The sequence below is a fragment of the Camellia sinensis genome, chromosome 3 (genome assembly GCF_055761805.1).
Source record: "Camellia sinensis isolate YWXY chromosome 3, ASM5576180v1, whole genome shotgun sequence".
Classification (NCBI taxonomy): Eukaryota; Viridiplantae; Streptophyta; class Magnoliopsida; order Ericales; family Theaceae; genus Camellia; species Camellia sinensis.
This window is the reverse complement of record NC_138963.1, coordinates 212246128-212261677: the sequence shown is the minus strand read 5'-3', so window position 1 is coordinate 212261677 and position 15550 is coordinate 212246128. Positions and strand designations below refer to the sequence as shown.

The 15550-nt window shown below is 33.3% G+C and overlaps 1 protein-coding gene across 2 annotated transcripts; it reads left to right on the top strand.

Annotated features, from left to right (window-relative positions):
* The first annotated feature begins 5012 nt into the window (after positions 1 to 5012).
* Positions 5013 to 8003, top strand: LOC114319604 (zinc finger protein GAI-ASSOCIATED FACTOR 1). Of its 2 annotated transcripts, none has more exons than XM_028266628.2 (4): positions 5013 to 5641; positions 5712 to 6108; positions 6212 to 6411; positions 7055 to 8003. In XM_028266628.2, exons 1-4 carry the CDS (start codon positions 5506 to 5508, stop codon positions 7882 to 7884), a joined length of 1563 nt encoding a protein of 520 aa, XP_028122429.2. In that variant the 5' UTR covers positions 5013 to 5505; the 3' UTR covers positions 7885 to 8003. The 2 variants fall into 2 exon arrangements, with proteins under 2 accessions (XP_028122429.2, XP_028122430.2); XM_028266629.2 differs by having other exon boundaries at positions 5018 to 5641; positions 7058 to 8003.
* Positions 8004 to 15550: the final 7547 nt, after the last annotated feature.

Below are 15550 nucleotides of genomic sequence, written 5' to 3'. Positions count from 1 at the left end.
GCGAACACCTCAATATTTGCTCTCAAAAAAGTTTCTAACTCTTTTTTCTCTTTTTCGGCCAAGCCCGAGCCGAGAAGAAAGAAGCGTTCTTCATCCCCATCCTGGACGAGGATTTTTTTCAGTGCCTCTTCGTTCTTCTCGGCGGGCTCCTTGCCGACGTCTTCTAAGACTTCCACGTCCTCATCTTCAATTTCTGTCTTTTCTGGCTCTCGTATGCTGCAGGTAGATTTTATTGCTGCCATGGAGCAATTCTTCGCCTGTAGTTGATCGTCTCTGACTTTCTCTATCCCATGCTCTGTTGGGAATCACAATAGTTGATGCAATGTTGAGGGAACTGCCCCCATTGCATGCAGCCAAGGCCTTTCCAAAATGATGTTGTAAGGGGAGGGTGTGTGGATGATGGTGAATTCTGTCTTGATCTTCCTGGTGCCAGCCTGCACCTCCAAGCTTACTATTCCCAGTGGCTATGTCAGCGTTCCATTGAACCCAACCATTGGGCCATTGGATTGTTCCATATCATCTGGGTGAAGGCCAAGCTCCTTGTAATATCGGACGTACATGATGTCACAGGAGCTACCTTGGTCAATCAGGATGCGTTTCACTTGGCACTCCCCAACCTGGAGGGATACTACCATGGCATCATTGTGCGGATGCTGGACCATCTCTAGGTCGGCTTCAGTAAAGGTTATCATTGGTCCCTGGTACTTTTCTGCCCGATGTCTTTTCTCCCCGACTTGGTAGACATGTTGCAGGTGCTTTACTTTCTGGGTCTCTCATCGGATTTCGTTTTCGTTGACCTTCGAGTGGATTACGTTGATTACCTGAGGTCTTCCTACCTGCGGCTGCTGTGCTGGGGGGGTGGGGCTGCTAGTGCCTGAGGCAACCTTGCCCGTTCTTCCTTTGTCCTGGTTTCATCGACAAGGTCTCTCAGATGTCATTGTCTCACCAGGTCTTCCAAATATATTTTCAGGGCTCTACAACCTTGGGTTGTATGCCCATCTTCATTGTGGTAGGCACAATGCCTACCAATGTTTCTTCCCATGAACTCTCCTGGAGTCATCTCTGGCATTCTGAAATAGGGTTGGTTCCGAATTTGATCTAGGACTTTGGGAATTGGGATTCAGAACACAGTTGTTACTGCTTGTGTGGCTCTCAGTTCTGCCTCTTGCCTGCTCGTTCCATTGTTACCTCGGCCTCGCTTCGGTGAGCCATTTCCTTTCTTCTATTTTATCTCCCTAGTTCCCGACGTGTCTTCTTCGGCTCTGGCATACTTCTCGATTCTTGCCATGAGCTCCTCCATACTTTTTGGCAATGTCTTTGCCAAAGACTTTCGTAGTGGGCAGTTGTCTTTCAAGCCGTTCTTGAAAGATACGACTGCCACCTTTTGATTACATTCGGGTATTCAATTGAACACCTTATAGTATCTTTTTGCATAGGCCCTAAGGCCTTCATCCTTGCTGACCTTCAAAGCCATCAATGCGTCCACCCTTAATGGCTGCAGCTTGTTTGTCACAAGCCTGGCCACAAACATCTCGGCCAAGCCTTCCCAAGTCTTCACGCTTCCCTTCGGTAGTTTGTGGAACCAATCTGATGTAATCTCCCCGAAGGATTAGAGGAACACTTTGCAGAGCAACGGCTCGTTTCCACTATACAATGCCATTGAGTTCAATTATAGTCCAACGTGGAAGTTGGGGTCTGACTTTTCATCGTATATTTAAAACCTCAGCATACTGAATCTCTTCGGCGCCGCAAACCTGTCTAATTCCACCGAGAATGGTGTCCTCAGCTTATTTGGGGAGGTTACCTCGGCATAGGCATTCTGTTGCTTCCTTTTGAGGTAATCTCTTAAGTCTTCTTTGCTCCGCCCAGAAGCTCGGCTATCCTTTGACTTTAGTCTTTTCGGTATACTACTCTCGGCCTCGTGGTGAGCCCTTTTCGACCCTTCTCCGTGAGTTGTGTCGAAGCACAATGCCTACCCCTGAACATGCCGATGTCCTTTGGGGTCTGCCTCCCTTGTGTGATGCGTCCTCCGTGATTCTTCTCTTCTTGATCATCTTCGTCCGACCTCCCTAGAAGGTCGGTGAGATTGTCTGTCATTTCCGTTGTGCTGAGGGGCTATGGGGATTGTTTTCTGCCCTCCCTTTTGTGTATTGGCCGCTGGAATCGGCGTGTCCTGCAGTGGGAATGGTGGCTGCATGACGTTATTTTGCATCATGAAATTGACGACCGACTGTAGGTCTGCCAATTTGTTTGCCATCTCTTTTACCTCTTCGTCCCTCCGTAGGCACCTATCCTTCCAAACCTGGAGGTCGTCTTCGTTGTAGTACCTGCTTTGATCAGGTTTCTTTGGTACGTTGCTAGTCTGGCCGACGTTTTTCGCTCCGTGATTCTGGTCACGAGTTTCTGCGTTCGACCTTTCTTCTTCACCATCAAGGTCAATAGGTCTCTTACTCCTAGTAGGAGTGTCGTCCCCAATCTTTTCCTTCTGTCCGTTACTGGCCATCTATTCTACTTTTGTTCCCACAGACGGCGCCAAATTGTGTGAGTGATTTTCTGACCACACTGCCCGCTTAGTAACCAGTTGGAGAGCACCGGTAGAATAGATGACACCTGGCTGACCTACAATAGAAAGAGAAGATTTCGGCGGTGGTTCGTCCACCCGGGGGCACTTCGACGATCAAGTCAGTATATCTCTCAAAGATAAATCAAGTGCTAACCTCATAAGCTTGAGTATCAAAAGCATAAAATTGCGTACCTTAGACCCACGGGGGTGCCTCTATTTTATAGTTACCTCAATCCCAATCTCAATAGAAGCCTGACTTCTATGGATTCTTGTTCAGTACTTACTTTGGACTCCTTCAGAGATAAAGATAAACTCCCTAAGAGCTTTATCCTTATCTCGGCTAAGTCTCCTCTTTATTCTAGGACTCTTGTCCCTTATCTTTTATCCGATTATCTCGGATTCCGATATTTTCAGAGATAACCTCGGCTTACCCGAGATCACCTCGGCGTCATGACCCTGACACGTGGGACCTCGGCTGACACGTCGGCGTCACTTTGCCACGTGTCGGTACTCAAAAATATATCCCCACAATTATTATTTTATTAATTTAACAAATCTCATCATCTATGTTGATTAAGTCGCAGGACTGATGGAGGTGAGAATTGGCGACAACCAGAAAGAATGGAGAAGGGGTGTGATTAGAAAGTAATTGCTCAATGAAATTATTTTTAGAATATATATTTTTTTAATTTTCTTCAATTTTCTCTTTTTCTTTTTCTTGAATATAATTTAATTTTTTTTAAATATTTTTTTTATTACTTCAATAGGTTTAAAAAAAATATTTTTTTTTTAAACTACAAATTGCCAAATAGGCAGCAGCATTGCTCAAATAAAAAAACAGGATTACATATAAGTGGAAACAAATAAATTATTGGAGCCTCTTTGATAAATTCTCTTTTTTAAGTGTAAAGTCCCGGTGTCCTACATTGGGAATGGAGGAAGAGTTTTTAGGTTATAAAAGTAAAAATTTAGATCCTTATATAGTATCGAAGCCTTTTCCCTAATTCTGAGATGGGTGATCCACTGGGAAGAATAAATCCGTGCGGGCATGGTCCAAATTGGACAATATCGACCACATGTGAAGGGTTGGAGCGTTACACTACGCCTCCGTTTGGGAAGTGGGTTGACTTTTTAGTTTTTTGATTTTTTGACTATTTTAGCCTGGGCTAAAAAGCTTGGTTTGGGAATGATTTTTTGACTTTTTTGACTTTTTTTTGTGAGAAAAGAGTGTAATCATTATAGGTTAGATGTGATATTTTATTTGTTGTGGCTAAAATAACTTATTTTGTCTTTTGTGGCTGAAATAGCCAAAAAAACCACAAACTCATCTTCCCAAACGATTTCTAAGAGTTTTATTCCATCAAATTCATATTTTTTTTGACTATTCTATTATGTCCTATTTGAGGTAAGAAGGCCAAAACACTTCCAATCTCTCATACCCTATTAATGTTGATATTTAGGGGTTGTTTGGGATGACTTAAATAAGTGTATTTTTTATTTTTTTACAAAAAAGATGTGCAGAAAAGTAGAGAGGTGATGTGATGAAAAAAAGATAAAAAGATGGATTATTTGCAATTTTCCAAACTTGGCCTTAATGTTGATTGTCATTATGTATTTGTAGTTCCTATGACCATTCATATTGCCTATATCTTCATTCTAAAAAAATAAATTAGCTACGCACCATTATTTATTGTTGATATATATTACACACCAAAAATTAAGAATAATGTTTTATGTACCAATTAATGTACAAACTAGTATAAGGGTATAAGAGTCTAAGAAAATAGTGTAAATCAAGAAAAATGACTTCATAGAATAAAAGTATACATATATGAGACTGAATGAGTTAAGAAATTTCTTATGGTTGGTTTGGCAAGGGCTCATTGGGCTTTTTTGGCTCAATGAGCCATAAAAGACAAAATAGGCTCATGAGCCACAACAGACAAAACATCACATCCAACCCCATAATCATTACATTCTTCTCTCACAAAAAAATCAAAAAAGCCAAAAAACCAAATGCCCTTCCCAAACCAAGCTTTTGAGCCCAGGCTCGTATAGTCAAAAAAGTTAAAAAGTCAAAAAGTCAACCCACTTTCCAAACGGAGACTATGAACTTCTTTGATTAGAACAATTGTAAATGAGATTTATCAATAAAAATTTTTAAATTATTTAAAAAAAATAAAAAAACAATTATAATTATAATTATTAATATTTATAATGTTTATGAATATTTTGCACGTAATTCACCCATTTAAAAAACCTAAAAAGAAACACAACAACCGCAATGTATAGCATTACTTAGGTTCACTAAACGACAAACCACCGCTTAGACCGACTGTAGACTTCTTCCGACAAGTGTCGCCAACCAGCCACTGATGACACGTGGACGGTCAGAGTTTGCAACGTAGTCTTGGGTTCATAACTTGGGATTCAAGATGCACCTTTAACTATGGTTAATTTTAGAGGTTCGAAATCAAACCATGGTTTACTGCCGCCACTATAACCTTTTTTTAATAGTACCATTTTCCATTACCAAAATCCTATCCTCTCTCTCTAGAAGTGATACTGACGCCGTACCCGACCTTAGTGCTCCGGTCACGAGTCTTGACCCTAGACTGAACCGTTCGGCCGTTCTCACTCATCTTCAGTCAACAGAAGCTGCCGCAGTGGACGATTTTCTGGCACTTTCCTTTCTTGATTTGGTCGTTTTCTAGGAAAATTCTGATTTTCCGGCAAAAGAATTTTGAGAATCGTAAGCAGAATACTACAGTACTCGCAGTTGATTAGCTTTTCTGTATTTTGGGAACAAAATTTCGGATTTCTGCTCGAGTAAGCAAAATCTAAGTTCTTGATTCTTGGTTGTGGAAAAGAGTTGATTCGAAAGCGAAGTGAGCTGAATTATTAATATATGAGCTTAGGGTTTTGAAGAAGTCATCATCGTCATGGTTGAGTTGGAAAATTCATCAACAGTGGCTGTTTCTGCAGCTTCTGGAGAAGCGAGTGTATCTTCGTCTGGCAATCAAATGGCTACTACACCACCAGTACTGAAGAAGAAGAGAAATCTCCCTGGAATGCCTGGTAAGTTTGTATCAATCCCAAACTCATCTCTCTAAATTGTGTAAACGTCTAATTAAATATAATGATACAGATCCAGATGCGGAGGTATTAGCTTTGTCGCCGAAAACTCTAATGGCAACGAACCGATTCGTGTGCGAGATCTGCAACAAAGGCTTTCAGCGAGACCAGAATCTGCAACTTCATCGCCGAGGACATAACTTGCCGTGGAAGCTGCGGCAGCGAACGGGGAAGGAGATACGGAAGAGAGTCTACGTCTGTCCTGAGCCGACTTGCATTCATCACGATCCGAGGAGAGCGCTCGGCGATCTCACCGGCATAAAGAAGCATTTTTGCAGAAAGCACGGCGAGAAAAAATGGAAGTGCGAGCGGTGCTCGAAGAAGTATGCTGTACAGTCGGATTGGAAGGCTCACTTGAAGACTTGTGGCACCAGGGAGTACAGATGCGATTGTGGAACTTTGTTTTCCAGGTCTGAAATATACTTACTTCCACTTTTTTGAGTGTTTGGTTACTGAGAAAGTGAAGGAAAAGTGTTTTTTATTTTATTTTATTTTATTTTTTATTTTTCTCAGGAGGGATAGTTTCTTCACGCACCGAGCGTTTTGCGATGCGTTGGCGCAAGAGAGTGCCAGAGCCCAACCCCTGGCTATCGCTAATTCAGAGGAAATGTTGAAGGTTGAGAGTGTTGCTTTGTCGTCTTCTAGTCCACCTCCACCTCCTCTCACTCCATCCACTGGTGTTCTCTCTCCTGTTCTGTCCATTCAAAGCTCAGGTAACGTAATCTAATACATTGTCGAAATTGTGTAGTCCAAAACAAGGAAGTCATGAGACACACTGTTTTTGGGATTGAATCAAATCACCTAAGTCTTCCTCTCTTTTTTTTTTTTCTTTTCTTAAATTATATATTTTTGGATTCTTTGGAACGCTGTTTTCATGTGATGCTTTGGCGTTATTGTTTGTTATAGCCTCCGATTTTGTCGATTACTGACCTTGTTTTCATCTAGAGATTAGCTATATAGGTTAGAGATAAGGGCGAGAAATAGTATAGGTTTTCATAGTATGTATGACCTTCGTCTCTTGTCCAAGTTTATTGGTTATTATTATTAATTAATTAATATATTTTGGTCGATGGATGAACAGTCGGAAATCGCAATTGATAAAGGAGCTCAAAAATCGAAAGTGGAAAAAGGAATTAAAAAGAGAGTTTGGAGTGAGATAGAAAGAAAGGACTCCATGATTGCATCTGCTTTTACTTCCTAAAGTTTTCTAACTTCAAGTAGTTTATGTATTCAAACTTTACAAGTAACAAAAAGTCCGTTATGAAAAGCTTGGTTAATAATCAATCTCTAAGCTTTTACTACTTAGTATTTCTTTTTTCTGTTCTTTTTTAATTTGATGTTTGTTTCCTGTGGCAGAAGCGCCGGAAAACCCCTCCGGAATACCACCGCAGCAACCGGTGGCGGCCAACTTAACCATCGCAACAGCCAGCGGTTCCTCCAGCTCAAGCGGTAATGGTGCAAATTGCAGTAACAGCAGTGTGTTTGCAAGTATATTTGCATCATCAACACCGTCAGGAGTTTCACAACCTTCGCAATCACCATCTTCATTCTCCGATATGCTCTGTGCTATGGCTGGTCCAGAGCACCACCAAACAGAACAACCCATGTCCCTCTCTCTCTCCTCTTCCCTCTATCTCTCCAACAACAATCCCTCCTCCCTATTTCCAACCACTAGTCAATCCCACCATCGCCAATACACTCCGACTCAACAACCCGCTGCTTTATCAGCCACTGCATTGCTTCAAAAAGCAGCACAAATGGGGGCAACAGGGTCGAGTTCCTCATTCCTTCGAGGGCTTGGTTTGGAATTACAATCTTCAGTAGACAATCAAGACACGGCAACAGCTAGGCAATGGAACAACAGCCATGTGGTGGTGAAGCCAGAGAGCAAGTCATCGGTAGCTGCTGGCCTAGGGCTAGGGCTCCACACCGATGGAGCCGCCTCCGGTTTGACTAATTTGATCATGGGCCCACCGTCCTTCTATGGGAACAAGCCGACCACGCTTGATCTTCTTGGCCTGGGGATTGGAGCTGGTGGAGCCTCCACTGCTGGCTTCTCGGCTTTGTTCACTTCCCTTGGAGGTGGGCTTGATGTTGCGGCAGCGGCTTCATTTGGAGGAGTGAATTCCTCGGCCGAAGAATCTTGGAAAGGTTCATCTGAAAGTAAGCCATCATCTCTTCTCTAGTGTAACTCTTTTATCTTAGTTTATCATCTCTCTCTGGGTTTTTTAGTTGGAGAGAACTATTTTGTTTTGATATGTCTATAATATATATATTCATGTATTTTATCTTTTGAGGCTTTAAATTTGTTGAGCCAATTTATTTCTTTTTTGAAGTTTTTAGTTATGGGAGAGATTGCTTTACGGAGGCGTTGCTTTTGTTCTGATTTCATGGGCAATTTCCTAGCTACCAAATACCAAGGCAGATAAACGATTTTTAATTTGAAACTGATGGACATGCGCAGTTTTTTTTTTTTTTTTATTATATATATATATAAAAAAATAATGTTAAAAAGGGTTTCAACTTTCACTACATGGATTCCTGCTACTCGATGAGGCAGTGATTACAAGAATTGATACACAACTTTCTAGGATGAGCATTTCTTATTCAAGTTTAAAAATTAGATTTATCCTCAAGTATAATGATGTAATAATTAATTAAGGGTGATTTGAAAAGTTGATTAAAAATTGATTTTTATTTTTTTTTATTTTTTATTTTTGAGAAGTGACGGATTTCAAAATGTATTAAAAGTTAACTTTTAACTAATTTTTTAAATTGTTCCTTAGAATATTTAAGATAATATTCTCTTTTATATATTTTTAATTATTAATTAATCATATTATTTATACATAAATATAGAAAACGAGTATAAAATGTGGATTTGTATATCAGTTATTTTTATATGATATATGTTGTCCATATTTAAGGGGAAATGTTACCGTGTGCTCTTTTGAAAAGTTAGTAAAAAGTCAGTTTCAAATTTTTTATCAATTTTAGATCACATTATCTCTCATATAATTTACTTATAAAAAGACAAAGTAAGTTAAAAAAAAATAAAAAGTCAATTTTTTACTAATTTTTCAAAACATCCTGTATGCGCATACCATTTTTTAGCTTTTAGGCAAAGATTTTTTTTAAAAAGGGCAAATTACATATATCTCTCGAGGTTTGGCTAAATTACAGATATTCTTGAGGTTTTGGAAATTACATCTCGTCCTTTGAGGTTTGTATTTTCATAACAATTTGCTCCTTGAGGTTTATATTTCATAACAAATTATCCCCTAATTTCTTATGCAAATATAACATTTAGGGAGGAATTCGTAATTTCTCAAATCTCAGAGATATTTGTAATTTAGCCAAACTTCGAGGGGTATAGGTAATTTGCCCTTTAAAAAAAGTTTGTATTTACATTGAAATTGGAGGTTTATTTATATTCATTATGGGTCTGGTGACAAATGGGCGTACGACACAAGAAAATGATAAGATATGTCAATCTTGAAACATTTATTATTAAATTTAATATATTGTTTTATGAATTTTAATGGATTTTATAAATTTTTTATATTTTTTCAATATATTTTTTATTACTTGTTATATATTATTATAATTAAAATTATTTTGTATTAAATGAGTGGCCTGAATTTTGGAGGTGTTTTGCAATATATTACTACTGTACATTAGATAAAAAATGCCAAATGATATTTATAAAAGGATAATTATTTAATGTAATTATTCTAATAAATTTTTACTAGTAATGAGAATTTATTTGGTATGTGTTAAAATAACAGTGTTATTTTAGTACATCATTTTATTTTGATTACAATAATTTTATTTGAGTGATATTAGGTGCGTTTGGTTTCTGTTTTAAAATATTTTTGGAAAATTTTTTTCAAAAGCATGTTTGGTTATAAATTTTCTTAAAAAAATTTTAAAATTATTTCTCTATTATAAATCAATCAATTATTTTTTTTCTTTCCTCTCTCTTTTTCAATCATTTTTTCTTATATATATCTACTTAATTATAATAAAATATTAAATCATCTCAAATTTTAAAATTTCAAAATTATTTTTAAAATATATAACCAAACAAATTTTTTTTAAAAAAATTAAACTCTCTTTCAATTTTTTTTTTTTAAAATTTATCTCAAAATACAAATTAAATTCACTCAAATTATATTTTTATCATATTATTTTAATCTCAATTTTTTCCCTAAAAAATCAAAATGAAACGAGCTTTGTAGCTCCGATGGCTAAAGACCTGAGTTAGGGAAGCAGCTTGGCTAGCTCAACGTGATTGGGAGACAGCTCAAATGTCAGTGGTCTTTTGGCAACAGCCAAAAAAGCTGCGTTTCGCAGCCAAAAACACACCCAGATAAGTCAAAGAAAAAAAAATAAAAATGATAGAAGTCACTGATTTTGAAATTTTAAAAAGATTATTAATGACATGATATTTAATAAAAAAAATATAATATCAAGGTCAAAATATTAAATCATTTATAGTGAATTTTACTGTCACATCATTAGTGGCAGTACTAATTAATGCTCTCACTATTTTTTTTTAAAAAAAAAGCTGGAACACATTTGAAAAGTTTGCAAAATGTGAAGTGTGAATTTACATAATTGCCTTTCCTATTCCAACAAGTAGATAAAGATAAACAAGTCACATGGATAAAAAGTAAATTTCTTAAGTTAGGTGGGTCAATAATAATAGAGACCACTAATTTTAGAGTTCTAAAAAATCATTAATGACGTGGCACTTAGGCCAAGTTTGGCTACAAAGAAAAAAGTGCACTTATTTCATTTTTTTATCTTTTTTGGGTCACATCATCAACATCCCCTCTCTACTTTTTCTACACATAATACAAAAAAAATCAAAAAGTGCACTTATTTAGTCTTCCCAAATTAGGCCTTAATAAAAAAAAAAAATGTAACACCAAGATCAAAACATCAAATCATTCTTAATGGGGTTCACTACTACATCATTAGTGGTAGCACTAATTAGTGCTCTCCCTCATTTTCCGTCTACGCTAAACAAGGACCACTAAGGGTGTTTGTTTGAGCGAATTTATAGCTTGTAGTTTTAAAAAAGTTATTTTTGTACTGTTTGATTAAATTTATTTTAAATAATTTTTAATTTTAATAGTTTATTTAATTTAAAAAACAAAAATGTTTCATGCCCCCTTTCTCTCCACCCCTTTGACCCCCTCTCTTTCTCATTGGTTACATTTTCTTTTTCTTTTTTCTTTTTTTCCTGCTCCTTCAATCACCACCCGCCACGTGTCTATGGGAGTTGTGGGGTGGTGATTGGAGGGGGTCTCTATCATTGCTAAAAAAAAATGATTTTAAGAAGTTGCTCACTATTATTTCTGATTATTAGTTTTTGTTATGGATATGTTAATTTATGATTATATTCTTAATTTTTTTAAATTTTTTTTTAATAAAAAAGATCCAAATGGACTATAAATAATAATAATAATTTTTTTATGAGAAATATAAACAAGTAGTAAATAACAAAAAATAAAAGTTAATTGAAAAGATTATTTTACAGCTTATTTAACAAACACTAGCCAGCAATTTAAATCTATAATCCAACAGCTACATCAAACAGATTAACAGTTTCTGATTAAAGTCATAATCTATAATCTGTTAAATTATAATGTATAATTTATTTTAACAGCTACACCAAATAAAACAAATAGTTTTATTTCAATGTTCAAGAAAATAATTATTTGATACAAATTCTTAGTCATGGTTTGGCTAACATTTTGGAACTAAATAATCACAAAAAGAAAAAATAGATTATATAAATTAATAAAATAAAATATTACTTTTTATCCAAAATCGTTATACTTTTTTCTCTTACAGAAGTAAAAAAAATTTCAAAACAAAAATCAAGCGAGACTAAAAAAAGTTAGGCTAAAAATGTCTCAACATAAAAAAAGTTGGCTAAAAAAGCCAATGCCAAACGAATCCTTAATTTATTGATTAAAATAGTATGATTTTATATATATATATATTTTTATTGCTATTCTAGTTTAGAAATTAGATTTATTAATGTGATAATCAATTAGAATATGGATAAATTACATTTTGCACGCCTGTGCTTTACACCAAATTTTACTTTAGTCCCTACACATGAAATCATGACAGTTTATATTCTGTACTTTTGATCAAATTTCACTTTAGTCTCTACACATGAAATTGTGACAGTCAACTCTCTCAACTTTTACTCAAATCCCACTTTAATCCCTACACAAGTGTCAATGTCTCTCTTATGTTATTTCATTTTTAAGTCTTTAACAAAATTCAGTTATGTAACAAAAATGTGATTACAAAATGACGGGTAAGATAGGAAAATTATCTATATTTCTAATTAAATACACTTTGTTCTATGTGATAAACACATGAAAGTTATATACAATAAATATATATATATATATATATTTGTATGGTAAAAATTGGAACGAAAAGACAAGAAAGCAAAGTTTTTGAAATACAAAAATATGCGAGAAAGAAATCAAAGAGAAAGAAAGATGAATAAATAGAAGACTATGATACCATGAAAAATAGAGTTTTGTGATTGTAATTTATGCAAAACCTTAGTTTATCTTCTTAATTGTTCACAATCTGTGTTTTGTTTTAACTTAATACAATCATATTTTGATGTAAATTTTGGGATAAAATTATATTGGTGAAAATGTTAATGATTTTCCTTTCTTATCCTGATATCATAGTCACATTCTTATCAATAATTAGAATTTGTTAAAGATTTTAATAATTGAGTTACAGAAATGGAACATTGACACTTGTATAGGGATCAAAGTGAGATTTTACCAAAAGTATAGGGGGTTGACTGTCACAATTTTTATATGTAAGGACTAAATTAGAATTTTACCAGAAGTGCAGGGGATTAACTGTCTTGATTTCATGTATAGGGGTCAAAGTGAGATTTAGTACAAAATGTAAGGGTGCAAAGTGTAATTTACCCTTAGAATATTTAAAGTAATTTTTTTTATATTTTCTTTAATTATTAGTTAATTATTTATTTCATTTACAATTTATTGGGTCTAAAATGTGAGTTTATATATTATTTTTATTTATTTATTTATTTATTTATTTTTTGAGTTTTCAATTTGACAAGTAACAAGTGAAACAATAACATTAATGTCACCAAATAACAACTCATGTACAGGTGACTCGTGGGTCTGCCTCCGAGATTTAATTGAAGTGTATTCTTATTTAAGTCAAAAAATTAAATTTATTTTTTAAATTTAATGATGTAGTAATCAATTAGTATATGTAAGAAAATACTCTGTCGTATGTCTTTTCTATTCATTAATCAATTGGCTAGTGCTAGGGATATCAATTTTTCTACCAAATAAATGACTAAATGTCTCGTGTGGAGTCTGTAATTTTGTGGATCATTCACCCACGTGAGATATTTGATTGTTTATTTGGTATAAAATTTGGACACTATAGTATTTTCTGAATAAATTATATCACTTGTATATTATTGGGCTTAAAAAATGAGTTTAAAAAATAAATTTATATATTATTTTTTTTAATTGAATGTTTGTTGCGGCCAACATAATAATAATAATAATGTAATTCAGTGGAATTTTTTTTATAAAAAATAATGATAAATTTTATCAGTTTTAATAATTAAAATTATAAATTATTTTAGGAATTTATAAATATTTTGGAAAGATCTCATTTGTAAAAAAATAAAAAAATAATAAAAAAATCACCAGGGTAAATTTAGCCTAGTGGAAGCCCATACTGCAAACCAAATTGTCATCTCCCATTTTAGGAAAAAAGGCGAGTTCTCTTTACTTGAAAAAGGCTATGGTACACAATTATTAATTATGAATCATAACATCACTAGTAATATTGGTTAAAATCTCGTTTGGTAACACAAAAATATATATATATATATATATATATGATTAAAAAATTAAAAAGATATTAAACTATTCAAAAATATTAGAAATTTTAAAATTTTTATCAAATGTCTCACATAGACATTGGCGGAGGGAATGAGGAACCAAGGAAGTCACGTGTCCTTCATGGATTTCGGGATTTTTTATATTTTTTTATTTTACAAACATAAAGAAAATATTTTAAATAAAAAAATTATAAAGATATTATTAGAGTGAAATGCCAATGACATTTGAAAAATTATGAGAATAATAATGGTTGTTTTGATTGAAAATGAAAAGATTACTATAAATCATATTATTTATGAAAATTTTATGAAATTTTGTGAATATAACGGTGATGTTATTATTAATGACATGCAAGTATAAGTAATCTCACTATAAAAATATGAAATTTATTGAATTGTTAGTTATATTTGACATGTGAGCTTTACTCTTTATATGTTTACTTATTATTAGTGGGTGATATCACATACCAATAATGACGTGGTACTATCATTATATTGAATTTTTCATCAAATTTTGTATAAAAAAATAATTTATCAATATATAATTTATTTTAAGACTTATATCCATATTTTTTTTGTATTGTCCATGATACACTAGTTACAAATAATATTATTTTTTTGATTCTTCTTAAAATCAATCGTAAAAACTTGCATGAAATATTTTTGTAAAAATTTTAGATATTGTAATTAATAAGTGCCCCTCTAATTTAATTTTCTGGCTCTACCACTGCACATGGGTGTGGGACCCACTTGGGATCCACATTGTGTGGGCCCTACACCATGTGAAACATTTGGTAAAAACTTTAATAGAATTTTTAGAGTTTCTAGCACTACTTTAAACATTTGTCATAAACTAAAAAGTCAAATATCACATTAATTTTTTTTGCAGAGAGAATTACAACTCTACCCATCTTTTCAAAAATATTTTTAAATTAATGGTAAAGTTTATAAACATTAATAATTGAATTTATAAAGTCTTTCGCTAATCTGTAAATTTTTCTAAATTTTTCACTGATGTGTAATTTTCCCATTTTTTTAATCATAAAATGTAATTTTTTTTTTGACTTCTTATATTTGTAGCTTATAAAATAGTTAAAAATTTATATAAAAAAAGTAAATTATACTGACACCTCCTGAGATTTCTATTTAATACACTCATATTTAAAAAATTACATTTATCACTGTCATATTAAAATGACATATTTGCCCTTAGCCTTTATATATATAAAATAATGCATATATTTTGTTCATTTCAGAGGAAATAACAATCATCTTCTTTGGTTTAATTCACACTAAAAATTAAAATTTTGTATTTTGTATTTTTTTTTTCATTGAATTTTTTTAATATTTTAAGCAATTTTTTTAATTTTTTTTTAGATATACCTAATCTAGATATATTTAAGAAGTATAATATTTTGTGAAAATATTTTTTTCAATTTTCCAAATACAAAAAATAAAAATATAAAAATTCAATACATTATCTTATTTTGTTGTATTCAATGATTTTTTTTTTATAAAATTTTTTGTACAAATTTTATACTTTTTAAATATATCTAGATTAAATTGATCTATAATCTAGATATAATTGTGGAAATAAAAAAAATTATATTCATATATAAATATTTATACAAAAAATATCACAAAAATGTTGTGAAAGTGATATTATTGTAAATATAAATCATATTTATAGGTGTTTTGTTTTAAAGTGAAATGTCGCCTTTAAGCTATATTATTGTATTTGTAAATTTTATATAAAATTTATGTTAGTATATCATATCACTCAACAAGAATATGTATAGGTAGAATTTAATGATGGAAAATTGTATAATGTAGTCATGATGATAGGGGAAAAAAAAAGGGCGAATTACATTAACAGTTTCTATAGTTTGGGGCTCGTGTCACTTTGA

Bases quoted from the DNA above. Each gene is read 5' to 3' on its own strand.
- LOC114319604 (XM_028266628.2), top strand. From the start codon at position 5,506: ATGGTTGAGTTGGAAAATTCATCAACAGTGGCTGTTTCTGCAGCTTCT. The intron at 6,109-6,211 runs GTCTGAAATATA...TATTTTTCTCAG, and splicing joins TGTGGAACTTTGTTTTCCAG to GAGGGATAGTTTCTTCACGC. The intron at 6,412-7,054 runs GTAACGTAATCT...TTCCTGTGGCAG, and splicing joins TCTGTCCATTCAAAGCTCAG to AAGCGCCGGAAAACCCCTCC.